We start from the raw sequence: 25,313 nt of genomic DNA, 5'->3' as shown, positions 1-25,313 counted from the left end.
TACTGCTGACAATTACTGAGCTAACGTAACAGCTAGAGATTGAACATTCTCTTTTAATAGGGTAGCTTACCTAAGATGACAATAGGGTTCACATTGCTAAAATGACCTTGCTAAGGGACCCATTATATTAGCACAAGCTAGAGAATACATTCTGCTTGAGAATTCAGGCCACAAAATCAAAAGGCAGCCAGTATCAAGTACATATGCATCAATATTGTGTTGCTTCAGAAGCCAGGGCATAAAGGAAAATGGTCTCAAATTATCTGATGCCATGCCAGCTATCTGAATGGAGGAATGGTTCATCTTTCTGTAGCAACATTCTGCTATCAACACATCTCCCTTAAATTATTTATTATAGTGAATTTTTATGTAAAATATACTTAAGCATTGTTTATGTCCTTGAATTTATTCCTACATTAACATGTATTACACACTATAGTTAAGAATACAGAATTTAAACAGCAAAATTTCTAGTTCACAATAATTAGTGAAATAAAAAAATTTTCTTAGCTCTGCTCTAAAAACTGTCAGATCTGAGATGAAATCAATAACAGCACTTTCACTTTAGAGTATTCAAAGCATTTCCCCAAGTTGGGTAAGACAGAAAAAAAAAAAAATCAGGGCTATTCTGAAGAATCTCTTTACTGCTCCTCATCAATGAGATCTATAATGCTCCTAAAATCACAGGAACCATCTAAAGGAATAAAAGCAATATAGACTGGTAGAAAATGTCTCCAAGATGCAGATTACATGAAAATAAACTTTCTAATGAAACAACTGATAATAATGTTGTTAGTATATGACTCAGCAACAGATAATCTGAACAATTTTATTTCTAACTATAAAAGCCAGTTAATCTTAAAATAATCTTAATAAATCAGTTTCATTACAAAGCTACATTTGTTTAATCAGCAATAATGTTGAACTCTGACCTTTGGTGTCAGCATCAGTTATTTGCTCTTTGGCTACTTCCTCTTCTTCTTCAGCTATCGCCTGGAAGATTGCAGTCAGGAAGAAAAAAAGCAATTCACATAGTGGGCCTTCACTGTCATTTCCTACAAGAGCTTCCTCTAACACTTCTGTGAACAAAATGTTTAAAAAAAATTTAAAGTTCTGTTCATACACCCCCCCCCCAAAAAAATCCTGCCAGAATAGCAAACATTTAACTTAACAATAGCTTCACAACTATTTTATTAAGTGTTCATTTATGAAAGAAATCAAAGATAAAAAATACTTCAAAATTATTCCAATAAAATACAACATCATAAGCCAAAGCCACTGCATTCAAAAAAGCCAAAATAGCCAATAGACCAATGCTCTATTCAATCTATATTTCAAATTGAGGTATAAATTTAAAAATGTTAATTTTATTCTAATTTGAGTAATAATGCAACTATTTGTATTATTCTCATTTTTTGAGGATAACATGGGACATTACTGTTTATCCAATAGCGCCTAGGAGAGGTAATTATCATCATTAGGTTTTAATTCTAGCATCGTGTCCAAGTGATAAATACATATTTCTTCCTTAGCTCCTGCATCAGCACTGTTTAGACCTTTCTGGTCTGCAAGACACTATGACTTGCTGGGGACGGCGCCCTGGCACAGTAGGTTAATCCTCTACCAGCGGCACCGGCATCCCATATGGGCACCAGTGCTGGTCCCAGCTGCTCCTCTTCTGATTCAGCTTTCTGCTGTGGCCTGGAAAAGCAGTAGAAGATCGCCCAAGTGCTTGGGCCTCTGCACCAGCTTGGGAGACTGGGAGGAAGCACTGGCTGATCCTGGCTTTGGATCGGCGCAGCTCTGGCCATTGCGGCCATTTGGGGAGTGAACCAGTGAATGGAAGACCTTTCTCTGTTTCTCCCTCTAACTGTCTGCAACTCTACCTCTCAAATAAATAAAATATTAAAAAAAAAAAAAGACACTATGAACTTGCCTCACCTAGCTCATAAGGATAAACAGTTTGAGAGCCCATCTAAAGAATACATGTACTCTGTTTTGGAGGGTCTCTACATGGATCATAAGAAAATTATTTTTGGGGCCGGCCCTGTGGTGCAGTGGAATGAGCTGCTACTTGCAATGCTGGCATCCCATATGAGTATCCGTTTGAGTCCCAGTTACAATACTTCCAAACCAGCTCCCTACTAATGCACCTGGGAAAGCAGCAGAAGATGGCCCAAGTGCGTGGGCCCCCGCCACCTAAATGGGAGGCATGTTTTCCCTGGCTCTGGCTTTACTCTGGGCTATTTGGGGGAGTGAATTAACAGATGGAAGCTTTCTGTTTTTCAAATAAATAAATGTATCTTTTTTTAAAAAAAAAAAGGAAATTATTTTTCTATTTAATAGCTAAAAATTCAAACTTTGATGCAAATCCCTCATTAAATTCTACTATAAATATTTATATATTGGGCTGGAGTTGTGACTTAGGTTACTCTGCCATCTATAATGCCAGCATCCCATATGGGTGCTGATTTGAGTTCCAGCTGTTCTGCTTCCAATCTAGTTCTCTAATGTGCCTGAGGAAGCAGCAGAAGATGGTCTAAGTCCCTGCCCCAGCACCCATGTGGGAGACCTGGATAAAGCTCCTGGCTCCTTGCTTTGGTCTGGGGCCAGTCCTGGCCATTGTGGCCATTTGGGGAGTGAACCAGAGGATGGAAGATCTCTCTTTCTCTTCCCCTCTCTGTGACTGCCTTTCACATAAATAAAATAAATCTTGAAAAAAAAAAAAAAACCCTTACATAACAACAGACTTACAAATTAGTTAGGCAATAACTCATCTGCAAACCAACATACCACACCGTCCACTGAAGGATTCTATTCCTCCAGGAGGAATCCCAGGAGGACTGTAACTGCCCTAACCAATGGGGTGCAGCAGCAGTAAGGCAGGGCCAGTTCTAGGTCTAGCCTTTAAGAGGACTGGCAGTTTCTGCTTCTGGTCACATGTGCATGCATGAAGAAGCCATCTTGACAGCTGGCCAGGTGATGCTACGGATTGCAGTCTCAAGCTGCTGTGTTACTATCAACCACTTAGTCACCCAAATGGAGAACCAGACAGCTAAGACCAACGACACTGCAGAACATTGAGAGTGTGCTTTTTTTTTTTTTTTTAAAGATTTATTTATTTGAAAGGAAGAGTTACACAGAGAGATCTTTCATATGCTGGTTCACGTCCCAAATAGCCGCAATGATGGGGGCTGGGTCAGGCCAAAGCCAGGAGCCAGGAGCTTCTTCCTTGTTTCCCATGTGCGTGCAGAGGCCTGAGGACTTAAGCCATCTTCTGCTGCTTTCCCAAGCACATTAGCAGGGAGGTGGATCAGAACTGGAGTAGCCAGTACTTGAACTGTTGCCCACATGGGATGCTGGTGCTGCAGGCCATGGCTTTAACCCACTGTGCCACAGCACCAGCCCCTTAGAGAATTTTTTTTTTTAACCAACCAATTCAATTTTAGGGTGAACTATAACACTGAAACAGATAACCAGAATACTTGCCTAGGGTTACTCCCTCAGGAAACTCATCCTGAAGATCAAAAAGTTCCCCAAATGCATTAAGGAACTCCAAAACCATCAGAGCATCACCGAAGATTTCTGGAGGTAGCCTAGTTTTCACTGGAGTTGGTTCTGGAAGTTCCTGCAAAGTTAAGTAATTTATGTAACTATTTAAACCATGTACAGGAAATTTCAAATGGTAGACACAATATATTCTTTATCTAGTAAGAACTATTCTATGTAGACTATTGATTTTTACCTTAGATGTTGAGCACAATAACTTTTGGAACTCTTAAGACTTATTTCAATTTTACCAAAAGGACTGGGAGAAAGGGACATTTTTCCTCCTCAAACTAATATAACTTTGGAGCTAGCACTGTGAAGCAGTAGGTTAAGCCTCCACCTGCAGCACCAGCATCCCATATGGGCACCGGTTTGAGTTCTGGCTGCTCCACTTCTGATCCAGCTCCCTGCTAAAGCAGTGGAAAACAGCTCAAGTGCTTGAGCCCCTACACCCCCATGGGAGACTTGGAAGAAGTTCCTGGCTCCTGACTTCAGATCAGCTCAGTTCCAGCCATTGTGGCCATTTGAAGAGTGAAATCAGCGGATGGAAGACCTCTCTGCCTCTCCCTCTCTCTGCCTGTAATTCTGCCTCTCAAATAAATAACTTTTTCTTTTTTTAAAAAAAGAATATAACTTTAGGTTGAAGTGTATAAGAGGATCTCAACCTAGGTTTTGAAGTCAAATTAACTGTGCAATTATTATTTGTAATGCAATTTTTTCTTATGACAGAACATAATTAATCCACCACCTATAAATTTAGAAATGGCATCTTATAAAATGAGATAATTGGGCTTGGTTTGGATACTTCAGTCATTTCTGGAAATAGGCAGAATCCCTAACTAGCGATCAAGTAAAATGTGTGCCTGGCTATGGAGGTTTAGATTATCAAGGATCATACAAATTGACAAATTATGTTTGTAGAATTAAGAATCATTATCAAAGCTTGTTATAAAACACTAACAATGCTTCCTTGGAATTCTAAGTATAAACATTTGCTTAACTGGCTATTTCCTCTCAGTTAAATGTAAACAGGTTGCTACTAAATAAAAGAAAGGTTTCATCAGCAAAGTCACATAGGGCAAATAAAACATGTGTGTACCAAACATCATATAACATGCTTATTATACCTTAAGATCATCGCATTCCATGTCTTCTCTAGGTTTACTCCATTGTTTCAAGTATTCCATATACTTTCGCTTTTCTTCACGTAATTTCTCTCTTTCCTGACCAAAAAAATTTAAAAATTCTTTTAAGTTATATTTAGAACAGCATCAGCATCACCCGAGACCCTGTCAGAAATACAAACACTTGAACCCCACCCAAAACCTACTACACCAGGAATTCTTGGGTTAGGATTCATGTTACTAAGCCACGCTGTGGACTTTTCAAATTTATGCCTAAGAGCAAAAAGATCTCTGTGAGTGAGATCCCAGTGGAAAGAACAGGTCTTCAAAGAGGGAGGTGCCTTTCTCTGAAGGGAGGAGAGAACCTCCACTTTGACTATGACCTTGTCTAAACAAGATAAGAGTCGGAGAACTCAGGGGGCTTCCATAGCCTTGGAAACTCATGACTGGTGCATAGGGAGATTACTGATGCCATAAACAGGAGTGTCAATTTGTAAAGTCAACAACAGGAGTCACTGTGCACTTACTCCTCATGTAGGATCTCTGTCCTTAATGTGCTGTACACTGAGGCTTAATGCTATAACGAGTACTCAAACAGTATATTTCACTTTGTGTTTCTATGGGGTGCAAACGATTGAAATCTTTACTTAATGTACACTAAACTGATCTTCTGTTAAAAAAAAAAAAAAAGAAACTATCAATTCCCAACTTGACTCTCACTGGGATTAAACATGACAATAGGTCTGATCTGATTTCATCATCATTTAAAAAAAAATCATCTATTATTTTTCACTTTATGTTTCTGTGTGGGAACAAACTGTTGAAATCCTTACTTAAGGTATACTAAGCTGATCTTCTGTATACTAAGATAATCGAAAATGAATCTTGATGTGAATGGAAGGGGAGAGGGAGTGGGAAAGGGGAGGGTGGTGGGTGGGAGGGACGGTATGGGGGGGAAAGCCATTGCAACCCATGAGACGTACTTTGGAAATTTATATTCATTAAATAAAAGATAAAAAAAAAAAGAAAGTAAAAAAAAAATTTATGCCTAAGAGATTAAAAATGCTTGTTACCCAGCACCTCCTGAAACTACTGTGATCTGACTCTGCCAATAGCAGCTCTACTACTTTGAATCAGTAGGACTATGACAAAGTAATTAGAGTATTTAAAATGAAACCTTCCCTTACATTTGGAATATATTAGTTATTTTCTTTTTTCTTTTTTTAAGATTTATTTATTTATTTGAAAGTCAGAGTTACACAGAGAGAGCTCCTGACTCCTGGCTTCAGATTGGCACAGCTCCAGCCATTGTGGCCAATTGGGGAGTGAACTAGTGGATGGAGCATTTGGGACTTGAACCACTGCCCATATGGGATGCTGGCACTGCAGGCAGCGGCTTTACCTGCTATGCCACAGCACCGGCCCCTCACTGTTACTTTTCAATAAGTGTGCTTATTTATTTTAAAATATATTTAATACATGTTAGTATTACTCTCTTCCTTTGTAATCTGGAATACCAAAGGCAAACAGATGTGTGTTCATTAAAAGTGCTTATTATAAAATCTAGAAAGTCAGTCTGACTTGGCTGGCTGTTGCAGTTACTTGGGTAGTGAACCAGCAGATGGAGGATCTCTCTATGACTCCTAAATAATAAATTTTTTTTTGGCTGGCACTGTGGTGTAGTAGACTAAGCCTCTGCCTGCAGCACCAGCATCCCACATGGCTAGTCCTGGCTGCCCCTCTTCTGATCCAACTCTCTGCTGCAGCCTGGGAAAGCTACACACAGCCAGAAAGCCCACACACTTGGGCCCCTGCACCTGTCTGAGAGACCCGGAAGAAGCTCCTGGTTCCTGGCTTCAAATTGGCCCACCTCTGGCCATTGCAGCCATTTGTGGAGTAACAGATGGAAGATCTCTCTCTCTCTCTCTCTCTCTCTCTCTCTCTCTCTCTCTCTCACTGTCTGTAACTCTGCCTCTTAGATAAATAAATAAAAATAAGAAAGTTACAGAACTTATTAACTGTGTTTTGAGTAGTCTGCTGAAATAAGTCTTTCTCCCCAAAATTGTTACAGGATGTAAGAGGAGGAGTATCCTCACTGACTGCTGCTAAGAGGTGTAAATAAGCACCTTGAGGGTGGGCATTGTGGCCCAGCAGGCTGAACTGCTGCATGCATTTTTCATCTCATATCAACATCCCCTAACTGAGTGCCTCCACTTCTGATCTTAACAAATGCACAGATGATAGCTGAAGTACTTGAATCCCTGCCACTCAAGTGGGAGATCTGGATGGAGTTCTGGGCTCCTGGCTTCTGTGTGGCCTAGCCCTGCTTAATACAGGCATTTAGGGAGTGAACCAGTGGATGGAAGATGTCTCTTTCAAATAAATAAATAAATGAAATCTTAAAAAACAAAACCAAAACACACACATTTGGCAGACTTTTAGCTATTACGTTTACAGAAGTCTTTAAGATGATCTTACCCTTTGACCAATTATTTTACTTCTATAAATTTATCCAAGGATACGGTCTCAGAAAGGCTTTATTTAGAAATTTGAACACAGAATTATTTATCAGCAAAAAATTATAAATCACTTAATAGCTATCTGATGATAATGCAGTCACTAAAAATTCAACTTACATTATTTAATAACATGAAGGAATGCTGTTACAATGTTAAATGAAAAAAGTATATAAAACCGTAGAGTGGATGTTACATTTTTTAAGGCCCAGAACAAAGAACTGAATCAAACTAATCAAAGTGTTAATTCTGTCTCTAAGTATTACCATTAGATCATCAGTGAGTTTTTACTATCTACATTCTTTGGTGCAAGCTTGTATTCCTCCAACACTACCACTTCAATGGCATTTTTAAAATAATTAATGAAACTACAGGCAATTTAAGTTACACAGTGTATAACATGAGCCTCTAAGACTACTTATGAATATTCTAGAAAACCTATGAAAAAACTGACGTAGAGGAAACCAACAACAGAATTCTCTAAGGTATATCTACCACTGAAAACTAAATAAAGATTTGCTTAACCATTTTATTAATTACTGTTGGTAACAGAATTTGTTGTATTTTTCTATGTATTTTATCTTTGGAAATATTACATATATTATCTTTCCTAAACTTGCAAGTTTAAATAATGAAAAAAATTCATAGTAGTTTAAAAGAGGTTTTGGGGCTAGCCAGTATCCTATTTGGGTGCTGGTTTGAGTCTCAGCTGCTCCACTTCGATCCAGCTCTGTGGGGAGCAATCCGGACTAGACTGAGTTACTCGAATTAAGACTTATTCTATGCATCTGCTCTCCCACAATATGGCGCTGGGAGAGAAGTAAACAGCTTCCACACAGCTGCCTCCAGTTCAACTAATAAACTGTAGGACTTGCTCCTGATTGGAGGAGAGCAGCGTACTCGGCGTGTGGGCAGCCGAGTTGGGATTGGCGGAGGAGGACTATAAAGGAGGAGAGAGACGGCATGCACAAGGAACATCTATGGGGAACATCTAAGGGAACCCGTGCAGCCCCCGAGAAAGCCGGCCGGCGGTGTGCCGCTCCCCTGCGGAAGTGGGGAAAGTGGCCAGGGGGAACTGCCCTTCCACGGAGGTGGAAGGGATAGTAGCCAACCCGGGAAGAACCAGCAGCAAACCCGGGGAGGGCCGAGCAGACGAAAGAACAGCGCAGGGTCCTGTGTTGCTCCTCCACGAAGAGGGGGAGCGACATAATGGTGCCGTGACTCGGATAGGAAACCTAGGGCGGATAGGAAACGTGACTCGGATAGGAAACCTGACTCGGATAGGAAACTTAGGACGGATATGAAACTTAGGAGGGAAGAAACGGGAAGAACTAGGGAAAATATCGGAGAGAGAAACTAGCAAACAGCCTAGGGAAAAGCCGGACGAAAAGGGTGCCGGAAGAAGCTATTGAAAGCCTAGGCATAGACTCGGATACGGACTACGGGGGGAAGCTGGGAGAAATCTCTAAGGTCGAAAGCGAAAGTGAAAGCTAGAACAAACAGACTCGGACGCGGACTGTGGGGAGAGGCCAGGAGAAATGAGGGAGGAATATCGTTGGAGGAAAGTTTGGGGAAACATACCGGGTAGAGAAAAATGTTAGGGAAATTGAAGCCGCGGGAGGCAGGCCAAGGCGGACACGAAAGCCACTTTGGGATTCTCAAGTTAGCCCGGGAATAGGGGGTGAAAAGTTGAAACCAGAAGCTGAAACGTGAGCCAGGTTGGGATCCATCTGATTAGCCCGGGGAGCAAAGGACGGGAAGCCAAACCGTGGGGCGGAGACGTACGCTGGGTTGAATTCGCCAGGCTAGCCCGGGGAACTTAGATTGAATGCTAGTGGCGGAGACGTGAGCTGGGGCTGTGTTACTCGCGGAAGCCGCCGCGTGCAGAGAGAGCACGGGGCGTGAATAGATAGGGAACGGGGCTGGCGTAGGCCGTGGTGCAGACGCGAAGGGCGTGGAGACCGCGGAGCGCGCGAAGCCAAGCCGCGCAAAGCCGGGAAGCTGCGCAGATGAAAGAGGCGCGGGCTGAAGCAGCTCAGCTGGGAAGCCGCCGAGAAGTAGCCTCGGGGCGGGCAGCGGGAAGCTGCGGGGATAAGAGAAACATAAGTTTGGAAGTGGAGTGAGAGAAATGGGAATGTTGGCAGACAGAAGTAAAATGGGAGAAATAGGAATGCCCAGAGATAGAGAAAGAGAGAAATAGAAAGGCCTCCCCTCAACATGGCAATTAGAAGGCTTGGATTCGGTCTGCCCGATTAGTGAGGCGATGAGCACCTGGGCGGCTAGCAGCTTATGCGCCGCAGGTCACCGAAGACAGGCACGAATTAACATCAGTAAGGCTTCCCCACAATACCGCAATTAGAAGGCTTGGATTCGGTCTGCCTGATTAAGGCGGTAAGCGCCAGCAAGCAGCTCGACCAGAGTATGAGCTGCAGGTCACCGAAGATAGGCACGAACCAACACTAATAAGTCTCCCCCACAATAAGGCAATGAGAAGGCTTGGATTCGGTTTGCCTGATAGGTCTTGTAAGTCCCCTGCAGGCAGAGCAGAGCATGCGCTGCAGGGCACCGAACACAGGCACGCATCAGCGCCTAAAAACCTCCTCACAACATGGCGAAGAGAGGACCCGGATTCGGTTTTCCTGATTGATAGGACTTGTAAGAGCCTGTGGCAACTCTAGCAAGTAGAGCAGAGTGTGTGCCGCGGGACACCGAAGACAGGCGCGTATCAACGCCAAAAATAAAAAGAAAGGGGGATCTGTGGGGAGCAATCCGGACTAGACTGAGTTACTCGAATTAAGACTTATTCTATGCATCTGCTCTCCCACAATATGGCGCTGGGAGAGAAGTAAACAGCTTCCACACAGCTGCCTCCAGTTCAACTAATAAACTGTAGGACTTGCTCCTGATTGGAGGAGAGCAGCGTACTCGGCGTGTGGGCAGCCGAGTTGGGATTGGCGGAGGAGGACTATAAAAGAGGAGAGAGACGGCATGCACAAGGAACATCTATGGGGAACATCTAAGGGAACCCGTGCAGCCCCCGAGAAAGCCGGCCGGCGGTGTGCCGCTCCCCTGCGGAAGTGGGGAAAGTGGCCAGGGGGAACTGCCCTTCCACGGAGGTGGAAGGGATAGTAGCCAACCCGGGAAGAACCAGCAGCAAACCCGGGGAGGGCCGAGCAGACGAAAGAACAGCGCAGGGTCCTGTGTTGCTCCTCCACGAAGAGGGGGAGCGACACAGCTCCCTGCTAAAATACCTGGGAAGAGAGTGGAGGAAGACTACTTGAGTTCTGGGTCCCTGCCCCCTATGTGGGAGACTCAGATGGCATTCCAGGTTCCTGGTTTTGGCCTAGTCCAGACCTGGCCATTATAGCTATTTAGGAAGTGAGCCAGCAGACTGAAGATCTCTTTCTGTGTGTCTCTCTTCTTCTCTAACTTAATTAAATGAATAAATCTTTTTAAATTTTTTTTAAAAATAAAGAAACGGTTTTAACTGAGGAGTAAAGGCACCAAGACATATACTGACTTAAATCAGTTTTCTTTAGCAATACTGTTTAGTGTTCTATACATTCAAAAAGGTGAGTGAAAGTGGCAAACACATTGAAATTTCACAATTTAAACATGTAAAGTAATATTAGTATGTAGTGGGCATAGCTAATATACTCAAATGAATACCTTTTCTCTTTCTATTTTAAGTCTCTCTTTTTCTTCTTTTTTCTTTAGTCTCTCTTCTTCGACAATTTTCTTTAATTCTTCTCTTTTTTTCTCTTTATCTTCCTTTTCTTTTTTTTTTGCTTCTAGGGCATCCGCTTTTTCTCTTTTTAATTTGGCCTTTTCAAAAGCTGTGGAGAAGGTCAAACTTAGAATTCTATGCAGTCAAAAAACCAGCACTTGGCATTTTTTTGCTGTAATAAGGATCCCTAAAGTAAGTTAAGATTAAATTAAACTAATTGAACCTCACAAAATTCCTGAAAGGACCTAGCAGGTGATTAAAACTGGAAAGCATTAGCAGAGTTTAAATCAAATTACAAAACTGGAGCAAATATATCCTGCCATGTAAGCTTAGATACTCAAACTGTGGTCTGAGAACCAGCACAAGGACATTGCCTTATTAAAAATGCAGAATCTCAGCCCTGACCTAGACCTACTAAGAATCTCTAACAAGATCCTCCAAGGGATTCCAAAAAAGTATCAATAACTATGTGAAGGAAAAAAATATTTATACTTCCTAAAATAAACCAGAAATATGTTATTTATAAAAATGCACCACTTGGGCACAGAAAAAATATCCTTTTTTGTCACTGAGCACTTTTCGGAATGAATGTTAAAACTTACCCAGTGACTTCATTTCTTCTTGTTTCAAAAGTTTGTCTCTTTCCTTAGTAGCTTTGTTCCTAAAACCTACAATATTCTGTTGATTAGCAACACTGTCCTCCTACAAAACAAGCCAAGAAACCAAAATTGAAGATAACACATTATGAAAACTGATACTCTGTATAGTAAGTCTAAAATACAAAAAAAAATTGGAAGATACCTTCTTTATACTGAAAATACTTTTCTTTTGATTTTCATAAATTGGAGACTATCCTCTTTTTTAAGATTTATTTATTTATTGAAAGGCAGAGTTACAGAGAGGCAGAGGCAGAGGCAGAAGCAGAGAGAGAGATAGAGAGGTCTTCTATCTGCTGGTTCAGTCCCCAGATGGCCCCAACAGCCAAAGCTGGGCTGATCCTAAGCCAGGAGCCAGAAGCTTCTTCTGGGTCTCCTACACAGGTGCAGCGGCCCAAGGACTTGAGCCATCATTCTACTGCTTTCCCAGGCCATAGCAGAGAGCTGGAAGGGAAGAGGGACAGCCAGGAGTCAAATGGGTGCCCACTAGGATGCTGGCACTGCAGGTGGTGGCTTTAACTGCTACACCACAGCGCCGGCCCCTCTTTTAATTTTCATTTCATTTGAAAGCCGAGAGAGAGAGAGAGAGAGAGAGAGAGAGAGAGAGAGAGAGAGAGAGAATGAGAGAGAATTCCATTTGCTGATTCACTCCCCAAATACTCACCTGGAGCCAAAACCTGAGCCATCATCTGCTGCCTCCAAGGACACACATTAGAAGGAAACTGGATCAGAAGTAGAGTAGCCAGGATTCAAACCAGGTACTCTGATATGGGAGAAGGGCATTCCAAACAGCAATTCAACCACTGCCCCATATGCCTGTCACTAAAATGAGTTTTTTTTTTTTAATCTTATTTGAGAGGTAGAATTATACACAGAGAGAGGGAGGGGGGAGGGAGAGAGAAAGGGAGGGAGGGAGATGTCTTCCATCCACTGGTTCACTCCCTAAATGGCTACAACGACTGGAGCTGAGCTGATCCAAAGCCAGGAGCCAGGAGTCTCCTCCATGTCTCCCACATGGGTGCAGAGGCCCAAGCATTTGGGCCATCTTCCACTGCTTTCCTAGACCATTAGCTGAGAGTTAGATTGGGAGAGGAGAAGCTGGGACACGAATTGGCGCCCATGTGGGATGCTGGTGCCACAGGCAAAGAAAAGACATGCCAGAAACATTTTGGGGGCTGGCACTGTGGTGCACTGAGTTAAGCCAGTTGTTAACTCACATCCTACATGGGAGTGCTGGTTTGAGTGCAGGCTACCCTGCTTCTGATCCAGCTCTCTACTGATGTGTATGGGAAGCAGCAGATGATAGCTCAAGTATTTGAGTCCCTGCCACCATGTGGGAGAACCAGATGGAGCCCCTGGCTTCTGGCTTCAACTGGCCCAGATCCTGCAGTTGTAGCCATCTGGAGAATAAACCAGAAAATGGAAGATCCGTCTCCCTCTTTGTTGCTTGCCTTTAAAATAATAACCCCCCAAATTCTTGAGACCAATGTTCAATGTAAAAATTTTATTTTTACCTTGTTTTTTTGTGAGACTGTCTCTAATCAGCTTAATATAATATTTTTATTATCTCTTATTTTTATAAACATAGTAATATAGAAATAATTCATTTGAGTATCTCAGTACTTAGTATATACCAGTACTCATTATGGTAATAAACAATACTGACACTGTTCCTTCGCAGAATTTACATAGATTAGTAGAGAAGTCAGATCTTAGGTAAGTGAAACATGAGAAAGCTTATGACAGCTGAAGCTCAAGGTTCTGGGTAAATGTATTTCAAATCTCAGTATTTGATGAAATTTCAAAAGATATTCAAAATAGCCAAAAAAGATATAATAATTGAACTGCAACTGGAAAATAAAAGTGGCAATTTATCACTCTAATTTAGTTACCTCAGTGAATAACAGTATCAATCTCATCCTGTATCACTAAAGCAAGACAAAAAGAACAAGGAGCTAATTTTAAAACCAGGTTCAAATCCCAGTTTTATGTTACTTCAAGAAAGTAAACTTTCTGTGTCTACCTCTTCATCTGTTAAATGAGATTGTACTCATTTTGAAGGCCTGTGGTGAGAGCTAAAAAAGATAATATACATAATAAACTGCTTCATATAATATAGTAAAAATGGCTGATGTGGCGTAGCAAGTAAAAGCGCTGCCAACATCCCATGTGGGTACCAGTTTGAAACACAACTGCTCCACTTCCAATCCAGGCCCTAATAACAGGCCTAGGAAAGCAGCGGAAGATAGCTCAAGTCCTTGGACCCTTGCAAACACGTGGAAGACCTGGAAAAAGCTCCTGGCTCCTGGCTTCAGAATGGCCCTGCTTCAGCTGTTGTGGTCATCTGGAGAGTGATCCAGTGGATGGAAGATCTCTCTCTCTCTCTCTCCTTCTCTAACTCTTTCAAATTAATAAATCCTTAAAAAACAAACAGGGGCTGGCATTGTGGCATAGTGGGTAAAGCTGCCACCTGCAATGCTGGCAGACCATATTGGCTCCAGTTCTCATCCTGGCTGTTCCACTTAGGATCCAGCTCCCTACCAGTGGCCTGGGAAGAGCAACAGAGGACAGCCCAAGTGCTTGGTCCCCTGTACACATGTGGGAGATCGAGAAGCAGCTCTGGGCTCCTGGCTTTGGGCTGCTCTAGCCCTGGCCATTGCGGCCATTTGGGGAGTGAATCAGCAGATGAAATATTTCTCTGTCTCTCCCTCTCTCTCTGTAACTTTGCCTTTCAAATAAATAAATAAATAAATTTAAAAAAATTAAAATGATTCAAGACAAATTTCCTTTGACTCAGACAACCTTATCTAGCTATTAGTTTGCTCAATTCCAGAAACTTTCAGAGTGTCCTTGCTCCCTGAACTGGGAAATAGGAATAGCCCAAGGGAAGAAAGTTTCTGATAGTTAAAGGTGAAGAACATAAATTAGAAAGTAGGCAAAGAGGGGCCGGCGCCATGGTTCACTTGGTTAATCCTCCGCCTGCAGCGCTGGCATCCCATATGGGCGTCGGTTCTAGTCCCGGTTGCTCCTCTTCCAGTCCAGCTCTCTGCTGTGGCCCGGGAAGGCAGTGGAAGATGGCCCAAGTGTTTGGGCCCTGCACCCACATGGGAGACCAGGAAGAAGCACCTGGCTCCCGGCTTCGGATCGGTGCAGTACTGGCCGTAGCGGCCATTTGAGGGATGAACCAACAGAGGGATGACCTTTCTCTCTGTCTCTCTCTCTCACTAACTCTATCTGTGAAAGAAAGAAAGAAAGAAAAAAAGAGAGAAAGAGAGAAAGAAAGAGAGAAACAGAGAAAGAGAAAGAGAAAGAAAGAGAGAAAGAAAGAAGAGAGAAAGAGAAAGAAAGAGAAAGAGAGAGAAAGAAACAAAGAGAGAAAGAGAAAGAGAGAGAAAGAAAGAGAGAGAAAGAGAGAGAGAGAGAAAGGGAGAAAGAAAGAGAGAGAAAGAAATAAAGAAAGAAAGAGAGAGAAAGAAAGAAAAACAAAGAGAGAAAGAAAGAGCGAGAAAGAAAGAAAGAAAGAAAGAAAGAAAGAAAGAAAGGGAGAAAGAAAGAGAGAGAGAGAAAGAGAGAAAGAAAGAAAGAAAAGAGAGAAAGAAAGAGAAAGAAAGAGAGAGAAAGAGAGAAAGAAAAAGAAAGAAAGAAAGGGAGAAAGAGAGAAAGAAAGAGAAAGAGAAAGAGAGAAAGAGAGAAAGAAAGAAAGAAAGAAAGGGAGAGAGAGAGAGAGAAAGGAAGGAAGGAAGAAAGACAGAAAGGAAGGAAGGCAGGCAAAGAATTAAACTTTTAATTTAACCTATATTGCCTTTCTCTTTCTGTTCTAAAATTCAATAAGGAGTTTTTCTCAGGGAGATTTATTTTGCATTCTAAGGTCTCTCATTTCACACACTGAATCAGTATACTGCTACCTACTTGGGTTTAGGTCAACACTTTATGGCTAAAGTCTATTTTCAATCTCTATATAAGACAAGTAATATTGAAGCAAATTAGAAATTATTATGGAGAAAATCTTAGCATCATTTGATTGTACAAAATATTTAGTAGTGAGCCTCAAGAGTAACTATACACTTTCTGCTTCATTTTCCCATTACATCTGTCCATGTACTCACATAGTTATAAAACAGTACACTGCTCACGGATGCCATATAAATAAATCCCGACTCCCTTAAACCCTCATTCATGTTCTGTCTTCTGCCTCGGATACCTTTCCCAACTCTGCGTCATCATTAGAAATCTTGCATTTTGTCTAGAGCATTAGCGCTCTCTTAAAGCATTACATACTTTCCTCCAGTTAGAAGTTATTGCTCTTTATACTTCAACTTCATAGCTTATTCCTTGCATTTCATCCTGCTTTACATGTTAGTCAGTGCTTATCTGCTTGCTTCCACTTTGTTATAAAATCCCTGTGGCATCACAGCCATGCCTAATTAACACCTGACACTTCTACAAGCCTCACTCCTGAGCAGTTATCAACATATAGCACACATACACATTTGTGCATGCGTGTATGTGTGTGTGTTTGAAGTAATGAGTTTCTTCCTCATTACCTCATGGGGTAAGGATATTCAAACATTGCCCTTGATTCTGAATACTGTTTGATTAACAGCTAAAATGTCACTTTCATTTCATTTCTTCTTTACTTACCTGACAAACAGATACTCTTTTGGGAGGCCTTCCTCTTCGTCTGTTAGCAGGACTGAATATAAATGTGGGTGGATCATCAGGGAAGAAATAAGAAAAATCTTGTTCTGCTATTTTATATGTTAAAAGAGATGATGCCTTAACAGTAATAAGAAAAGACACAGGTTATAATAACAACACATTAGTAAACCATATACAGATAGGCTATGATGTGTCATATGACCACTATTAATGCTGTTAAAGACCAGGTTGGGGCCAGCACTGTGGCATAGTGGGCTAAGCCTCTGCCTGCAGTGTGGGGATCCCATTTGGGCTGCTCCTCTCTGATCTACCTCTGCTTATGGCCAAGGAAACAGTAGAGGATGGCCTAAGTACTTGGGACCCTGCACTCACATGGGAGACCCAGAGTGGAAGTCCTTTCTCTCTGTCTCTCCCTCTATCTGTAACTCTACCTCTCAAATAAATGAATCTTAAAAAAGAAGGAAGGAAGGAAGGAAGGAAGGAAGGGGAGGGGAGGGGAGGGGAAGGAGGGGAGGGGAGGAAGGAGGGAGGGAGGGAGGGAGGGAGGGAAGGAAGGAGAGAGGGAGGGAGGGAGGGAGGGAGGAGAGGAGAGGAGAGGGAGGTGGGGGGGGGGAGGAAGGAAGAAAAAAGACTAGGCCCAAACCTTACAATTTCATACAGAATTGTATAGTGAAATACATTTTAGTTGGCTTACTCATTCTTTTTCCAGACTTTGTATGTAATTAATCAGCCTTACCACAAAGAAAACCAAAACTCAAAGATTGCTTCACTACAAAATACCTCAAGAATGTTGCAACAGATCTCTGAATTTTAAAATTACTTCAAAACTATATTTATATAATAATCCATTTTGCCTTTGGTGAATTTTGCCTAATATTTTCTATGTAAATAATTAATCCACATATTTAATATCAGGAACCTACTGTACTACCCTAATAGTTTTATTTGCAAGTCAGAGTTACAGAGAGGGAAGGTGAGACAAAAATCTTTCATCTGCTGGTTCACTCTCCAGATGGCCACAATAAGCCAGGAGCTTCTTCTGGGTCTCCCATGTGGATGTAGAGACCCAGGTACTTGGACCATCCTCCACGGCTTTCCCAGGCACATTAGCAGAGAGTTAGATGGGAAGTGGAGCAGATGGGACTTGAACCGGTGCCTATATGGGATGCTTGGCATCGCAGGTGGCAGCTTTATCTGCTATGACATAACACCAGCCCCTATAAATATTTTTAAAAATCCTAAAAGTTAGCTATAGATAAAAATTTCAACCATCTTTGACATATATTTCTGCAATGTTATAACTGTATAACATTACACATTTCTCATCTTTTCTTTCTTCCAACAAATACTTTTACTATTCTGATTACCTTAATTTTAATGATTCCATCTTGTGGCTCACAGTGTTGCTTCAGAAAAAGCTTTAACTTATCACGAGAAAATAGGTGTTTCCTCCGGCTGCCAGTACAAAGAAGAATTAGTGTTAGCATCAGTGAATTTAATTCAAACTTCATAATCTTTGCAAATGTATAACTTGAATTTCAAGTTCAAGAAATGAAGGACATTTCATCTTCCTATTTATGTAGAAGTTATGAGAAACTTTATACAAAGGCATTTTTGTAGGAAGTTATATAAGAAGATCTACTTGAGTGGATCCATTACAAAAAGCCTTTATAAAAAGAGAATATACATTTGTTGCTCAGGAGACATTTGGAATTAAACTGCAAGAAAAATAAACCAAATCACCCCTAAAATTATCACCATTAAAATTCTTTCAAAAATTAAAATTAGTAGACTATGAGATATCATATAATATTATATATACAAACTTTCAAATGGATATTTTAAACATGGTTAAACATAGGGCCTTATCAAATTTTAAAATATTTTATATTTAAATCTCATATGGTAGCAAATAGATTAGTGGGATAAAAACTAAAGAGAATTAAAACAAAAATTCTAAAATATACATGTTTTGATTCTCTGTTGCCCTCTATTTCGAAATAAGAACAAATACACCATAACAGCAACACCTCCACAGAAACAATATAAAACACACAAGTACTTCGAGTGAATTCAATCTATTCCTTTCACGAAGAAGCCAAGTTAAAAGCTTCGGAGTGAAGAAATAATACAGGAGTTTTTTATGTGGTGGTTGTCTGCAAAATGCATATTCTTTTCCTAGAATTTAAGTTCCATGAGAGGAAGGACTCTGGTTCACTGCTATATTCAAGCACCATACGAAGTCTAGCAAGGAAAATGTAATTACTTGTTGACTGTTGAATAAGTAACTAGTACCAAAGGACTGCACTGTTCTAGTTGGTAGCTACTAATCATATTTGTTCTAATAAATAAAATAAAAAATTCAGTTCCTCATTCCTACTAGCCACATTTCAAGTGCTCAGTAGCAACAGGTGGTTATTGCCATCATAAAGGATGGCACACATTTAACATTTCCATTACCATAGGAAGTTCTTCTCATCAGTGCTATTCTAGCATATCAAGTCTTATTTATTAGAGGATTATTACTATTTCTTTATTAAAAGAAAAGGATTATCACTTTGTTACGATTTATTTATTTTTATTTGAAAGTCAGAGTTTCAGAGAAAGAGGAGTTATGAGAAACACACACACACACACACACACACACACACACAGATCTTCCACCCACTGGTCCACTCCTCAAATGGCCATAATGGCTGGGATTGGGTCAGGCCAAAGCTAGGAGCCAGGAACTCCATCCGGGTCTTCCACGTGGGTGGCAGAGGCCCAAGTACTTGGGCCATCTTTTGCTGCTTTCCCAGGTGCATTAGCAGGGAGCTGGATCAGAAAGGAGCAGCTGAAAAAGCACTCACATGGGACTGCAGCATTGTAGGTGGCAGCTTAACTCACTGCACTACAACACCAACCCCTATTCTCCCATATCCTTTTTTTTTTTAAATTTTAAAAGATTTATTTATTTATTTGAAAGGCACAGAGGGATATATTCCATCCATTAATTCACTTCCCAAATGGCTGTATGGCTGGGGTTGGACCAAGTTGAACTGGTGCTTATAAAGGTAGCTTAACCTGTAAGAGTACTATCCTTTGATGTTAACAAAAAGAAGTCTTTTAAATCTTCAATTATCAAGTAAAGTTTTTTCATTTTATGATTCTTTGGCTTACAATTAAGAAGAAAATGAGTTAACAAAACTAACCAATCTATAGCAGAATATTTATATTTAAGCTATAAATAAAAAAGTTAGTAGGAAAGGCTAGGTGTTCAGTTGAGAAGTTCAGATGGCCACATTCCATATTAGAGTGCCTGGGTTTGGTATCCTGTGATAGCTCCTGACTCCAACTTTCTGCTAATGCAGACCCTGGGAGGTAGTGGTGACGGCTCAAGTGGTTGGGTTCCTGTCACCCACACTGAAGACCTGGATTGAATTTCTGGCTCCCAACTCTGATTTGGTCTTGTCCTAGATGTTACAGATGTCTAGAAAGTGAACCAGTGAATGGGTGAGGTAGGTCACTCTCTCGCTCTTTTTCTTCATCTCAAATAAACAAGTACTTAAAATTTTTTTTAAAGATTATTTGAGAGGCAGAGTTACAGAGAGAGAGGGAGACAGACAGAGAAGTCTTGCATCTATCTGCTGGTCTGCTCCCCAAATGACCGCAGTGGCTGGAGCTGGGCTGATCTGAAGCCAGGAGCCAAGAGCTTATTCAGGGTCTCCTACATGGGTGCAGGGGCCCAGGAATTTGAAATAGCCTTCACTGCATTCCAAGGCACATTAGCAGAGAGCTGGATCAGAAATAGAGCACCCAGGACTTGAACTTGTGCCCATATGGGATGCTGGCACTACAGGCAGCTGCCTTACCCACCACGCCACAGTGCTGACTCCAAAAAATGAAAAATTTTAACAGGAAATTTAATTATATAATTAATATATCTTGAACTGAAGGGAAAGGAGAGAAAACTCAACTGTGATTAAGAAAACTATTTGCAGTCTCAACTTCTATATCATTCATTAGACCATAAAATAAACAAATTAAAAGTTTCAATAATCCATAAATATTAACTTGGGAATATAGTAAAATGTAGAATGTCCTAGAGATCTTATTCCCTACCTCAAACCAACTAATCAAGCAATAAACCACACACTTCAATAAAACTGCAGAAAACCATTTATCTAACTCAGGATTCATTTAAGGCATGTATGGAGCAAAAGAGTTGGTAGAATAAGTAAAAATTGAAATAAATGAGATGTAGGATTGACTCTTAGGTGGCAAGCTGATAGGTGGCTAATAATGTCAACTTATTTTCAGACAATTAATAAATAATTAAATGACTTTTCCAAACATCTCTGTAACCCAGAATCAGTTCCTTTAAATATTAACTGCTCACTACCTCTCTCTCCTCCAAATAGACTTCTAACAGGAGTTTGTAAAGATACTCACTTTTTAACATTCTTAATAGGAAGAAACTGATCTAATGAATAAACCACCACAGAGGTGATATATTAAAAATATCATCAATTTTTTCAGCATTAAAAACTGAGTTATTTCATGAGAAGCACTTCATAAATTGAATGCTTTTTAATTCTTTAGACTAAAGATCATTTGGGATTAGATACCCTAAACAAAGGGCTCAAGGAGTCCGTTAGGACCCATTTTAACAATTTATAAGTATATATAAATTTACTTCATAAAACCTTTTTTTATCTAACATATAATTATTCTGATTTAAATTACTATCTCAGGGTTTTACCTGATTTGTGTTGCCTTAACAATAGCAGAGTCATATAATTCCTTTTTAGTGGGCTGCACCTTATACTTGAATAATAAAGGATCAAGTGCATCTTTTTTCTTCCTAAAAAGAGGGAAAAGACATGAATCAGTTAATGATGTATAAATATGAGATCTTAAACAGAAACTTATTTTCTAAGTTACTGCTCCCTCTCCCATACTCTTCCATCTTATTAGCCAAAACAATATCAAGCACAATTTTAATTATTTAATTAATTACTCATTCAGTAAATTTTTCCTGGATGCATAAAGTTAACTAGAGATGATTAATCAGAATATACAGTTTAGGTTAGATTTGTTTAAAAAAAATTCTTGGATTTGCTTTGAAACTTTCTTCTTCATAGCTATATAATCCAAGAGCAAAAGTAGAGATAATGCAGTTTTCAAATTAGCAAAGAGGCTATACATGCAATCCTTGCCCTCAGCAACCGGTCACCTTTTCTTCCCTTCAGGGCATATTCACTCATTCACAGTGAAGAAGTGCAGATAATACTGGAAAACGTGACTGCATTATCAACACAACAGAAACATAGTGAGGAGATAAAATCAAGAAAAAATACATAACAGGATAGGTGGTAGGTGCTACAAAGAAAAAAACACAGGGTGGGAGAGCTATTATTTAAATAGGTTATAGTCCCTGAAACTGCCAGGTAGATCTTCTAAGAAGAAGATATTTAAGCAGATATGGGGAAAAAATTTAAAAAATAAAAAAGAGAGGGAGCAATCCATGATAAAATCTTCAGCAAATGAGTTTAAACAGAGAAAAGAGGAGCCGGCGCTGTGGCATAGCAGGTAAAGCCTGCAGTGTTGGCATCCCATACGGGCGCCAGTTTGAGTCCTGGGCACTCCACTTCTAATTCTGTTTTCTGCTATGGTCTGGGAAAGCAGTAGAGGATGGTCCAAGTTCTTGGGCCCCTGCACCCACAAGGGAGACCTGGAAGAAGCTCCTGACTCCTGGCTTTGGATCGGCGTAGTTCCGGCCATTGAGGCCACCTTGGGAGTGAAGCTGGGGATGAAGATCTGTCTCTCTCTCTCTCTGCCTCTCTGTAACTCTGCCTTTCAAATAAACAAAAAAATAAATCTCTGAGAGAGAGAGAGAGAGAGAGAGAAACTTGTAAAGGCCCCGAGGTAAAAACATGTAGCTTGCATAAGAAGCAGAATGAGTAAGGAGACGATTCAGTCAGAGGGCAGCAGCAGGTCAAGACTACAGGGCATCATTAAAGGCTTTGCAGTGTACTCAGAGTAAAGCACTAACGGATCCGAATAATAGGATAATGATGATGTAACTGACACTGCAGAAGGAGTGCTCTGGCTGCCTAGACTATGAAGCAAGAAAGCAAACAGAAATACCAATTAGAAAGCTACTGAGAATCTATGGCCAAACCACCCTAAACATGCCTGATTTTCTCAGATCTCAGAAGGTCTCAGAAGATTACTTGGATGGGAGAAAGCTACAGAGAAGTGATGGCAACAAGGACTCAGCAGCAGTGATGGCAGCACAAAGATGATTACCCTCTAAGTCCCCACCACCTGTATGAATAAAAAAGATGTAAGAGGGAGGCAGGATTACAGAGAAGAAAATGATATAAAGAGAAACACCGGTGGTGAGTGGCAGATATGGTCAAAGTGATAAAAATACAGCAATATAAGGTAGGGGAGGGGTTTGACACAAAAGGGACATGTGACTGGGTCACACAAATAAAAGTAGAGCATGAAATCCAAGGGCCAAGCATTTTCAAGCATCTATCTATCTATCTATCTATTTATTTTTGACAGGCAGAGTGGACAGTGAGAAAGAGAGATAGAGAAAAAGGTCTTCCTTTTGCTGTTGGTTCACTCTGCAATAGCTGCCGCGGCCAGTGCGCTGAGGCCGGCGTGCTGCGGCTGGCGCACAGCGCTGATCCGAAGTCAGGAGCCAGGTACTTCTCCTGGTCTCCCATGGGGTGCAGGGCCCAAGCACTTGGACCATCCTCCACTGCACTCCCGGGGCACAGCAGAGAGCTGGCCTGGAAGAGGAGCAACTGGGACAGAATCCGGTGCCCCGACCGGAACTAGAACGCGGTGTGCCGGCGCCACAGGCAGAGGATTAACCTATTGAGCCGCGGCGCCAGCCTCAAGCATCTTTGTAATAAGACTCAATATACATTTAAACCAGGATAATATATTTAAACATTTACCCTTATTATTTGGAGTGCTAATATGTTTTATTCCACTTAAGTTCATTATTGCTTTACTTTCTCTAAGCTACATGAAGCTATAATCTGCATTATGAAAAGCACTAATCCAGGAGAACAGATTGAAGAGAGAACTCAAAGTATTCAAACAGAGGCACAAATGGGAGGTCTCAATGAAACAATTTGTTGAAATAAAGGGAAGGAAAATCAAAATGAATTTTAATAGATCAGCAGCAGTTCAAGAGCAAGAGATATGATTAAGGCTTTTTATTTTACTACTTTCTGAATGGATGCCAACTTAGCAACTAATCATTGCCACTTTACATATATAAAGGAATGACTGAGTATAACTGATTGTACTGAAAACTTGTATATGGACCTTATCTTAATGGATATAAAGTTATAAGATGTGGAGGTTTTTATGTGTAAAAAACAATCTTTGAGAGTGGGTATTTAGCCAAGCAATTAAGAAACCAATATCTAGGGCTGGCATTGTGGCACAGTGGGCTAAACTGCTGCCTGCAATGCCAGCATCCCATATGAGCACTGGTTTGAGTCCTAGCTGCTCCACTTCTGTCCTAGCTTCCTGCTGATGTGCCTAGGAAAGCATTGGAAGATGACAAGTCCTTGGGCCCCTGCCACCCCCATGGGAGACCTGGATAAAGCTCCTGGCTTTGGTCTGGGCCTGGCCATGGTGGCCAATTGAGGAGTGAATTAGCTGATGGAAGATCTCTCTCTCTCTCTCTGTGACTCTCTCAAATAAATAAATAGATCCTAAAAAAAAAAAAAAAAAAAAAAAAAAAAAAAGATACCAATAGCTCTCATCAGAGTACCTGGGTCTGATGCCAAGCTCCAGCTCTGGACTCAAGCTTCCTGTTAATGCAGAGACCCTGGCAGGCAGTGATCAGGATTCAGGTGATTGGGTTCCTGCCACCCACATGGGAAAGCTGAGTTGAGTTCCTGACTCTCGGCTTTGGCCAAGTTAAATCCTTGCCATTGTGGGCATTTGGGGAGGAAACCAGCAGATAAGAGTTTTGTCTCTGTCTCATCTTTCCCTCAAATAACTTTTTAAAAAAGTATCCTTTTTTTTTTTTTTTTTTTTTGCTATGTCCTGAAATCTGTGGCACACTGTTAAGACCAGACAAACAGAAATCATTTTTCTAAACACTGTTAAATATTCTTTTTAAAAAAGATTCTCACTTCTTTCAGTTTCTTTTAAAAATTATTTATTTGAAAGAAAAAAGAAATTTTGCATCTGCTGGTTCATTCCCTAGACGCCCCTGAAGTTAAGCCAGAACTGGGCCTGAAGAGCCAGAACTCTATCTGGGTCTCCCACATAGATGGCAGGACCCCAAGTACTTGGGTCATCATCTGCTGCCTCCCAGTCATGTCAGCAGAATGCTGGATTGGAAGCACAGAAGAGACATCATTTCAGGCATTCTGATATGAAATATCAGCATCCTAAGCAGTGGTTTAACTTGCTGCTCTACAGTGCCTGCCTGAATGCAAATATTCTTACTGGGATTTTGCTATAGCACACAAAATTCTCTATATAACAAAATCATAATTTATTCTTTCCACAAAAGTGTAATTATTGGAGACCACCAAGTTAAAAAAAAAAAAAAAGATTTATCTATATTGGGGGGGGGGGGGGAGGCGGTGCCATGTTCTAGTCCTGGTTGCTCCTCTCCCAGTCCAGCTCTCTGCTGTGGCCTGGGAAGGCAATGGAGGATGGCCCAAGTGCTTGGGCCCCTGCACCCCCTAGGGAGACTGGGATTAAGCACCTGGCTCCTGGCTTCGGATTGGCGTAGCTCTGGCTGTAGTGGCCATTTGGGGAGTGAACCAACAGAAGGAAGACCTTTCTCTCTGTCTCTCTACAATAACTAGGTTTGGGAAGGCAGAAGCCAGGAGCCATACTGGTCTCCTACATGAATGGCAGGGCCCCTAGCACTCGAACTGGTATCCCATGGCATCACAAGCGGTAGCTTAACCCATTGTGCTACAACATTAGCTCTTAGAAAATATTTCTCACAAATATGGATTCATCAAAAAGATAGAACTACAATGCAATATTAAAAAAGACTTTATTTTAATCATTTTCCTCCCTTGCTACCCAAAGTCTAGGT

The 25,313-nt window shown here is 41.0% G+C and overlaps 1 protein-coding gene across 8 annotated transcripts in view; it reads right to left on the bottom strand.

Annotated features, from left to right (window-relative positions):
- Positions 1 to 25,313, bottom strand: part of BAZ1A (bromodomain adjacent to zinc finger domain 1A) — a 104,312-nt gene that overhangs the window by 34,239 nt on the left and 44,760 nt on the right. For all 8 annotated transcript variants that reach the window (XR_011380762.2, XM_051822162.3, XM_070053756.2 and 5 more), the window contains 8 exons: positions 20,976 to 21,077; positions 17,599 to 17,686; positions 16,214 to 16,348; positions 11,519 to 11,618; positions 10,859 to 11,025; positions 4,677 to 4,772; positions 3,490 to 3,628; positions 933 to 1,079 (listed from right to left, as the gene is read on the bottom strand). Coding sequence is in view for 7 of the 8 variants with exons in the window: in XM_051822162.3 (XP_051678122.3) it covers positions 933 to 1,079; positions 3,490 to 3,628; positions 4,677 to 4,772; positions 10,859 to 11,025; positions 11,519 to 11,618; positions 16,214 to 16,348; positions 17,599 to 17,686; positions 20,976 to 21,077 (974 nt within the window). In the remaining variant the exon portion in view is untranslated. The remainder of the gene's footprint in view (positions 1 to 932; positions 1,080 to 3,489; positions 3,629 to 4,676; positions 4,773 to 10,858; positions 11,026 to 11,518; positions 11,619 to 16,213; positions 16,349 to 17,598; positions 17,687 to 20,975; positions 21,078 to 25,313) is intronic.

This window comes from Oryctolagus cuniculus, chromosome 12 (genome assembly GCF_051225735.1).
Source record: "Oryctolagus cuniculus isolate XC-2025 breed Fujian yellow rabbit chromosome 12, ASM5122573v1, whole genome shotgun sequence".
Taxonomy (NCBI): domain Eukaryota; kingdom Metazoa; phylum Chordata; class Mammalia; order Lagomorpha; family Leporidae; genus Oryctolagus; species Oryctolagus cuniculus.
This window is presented reverse-complemented; position numbering and strand designations above follow the sequence as displayed.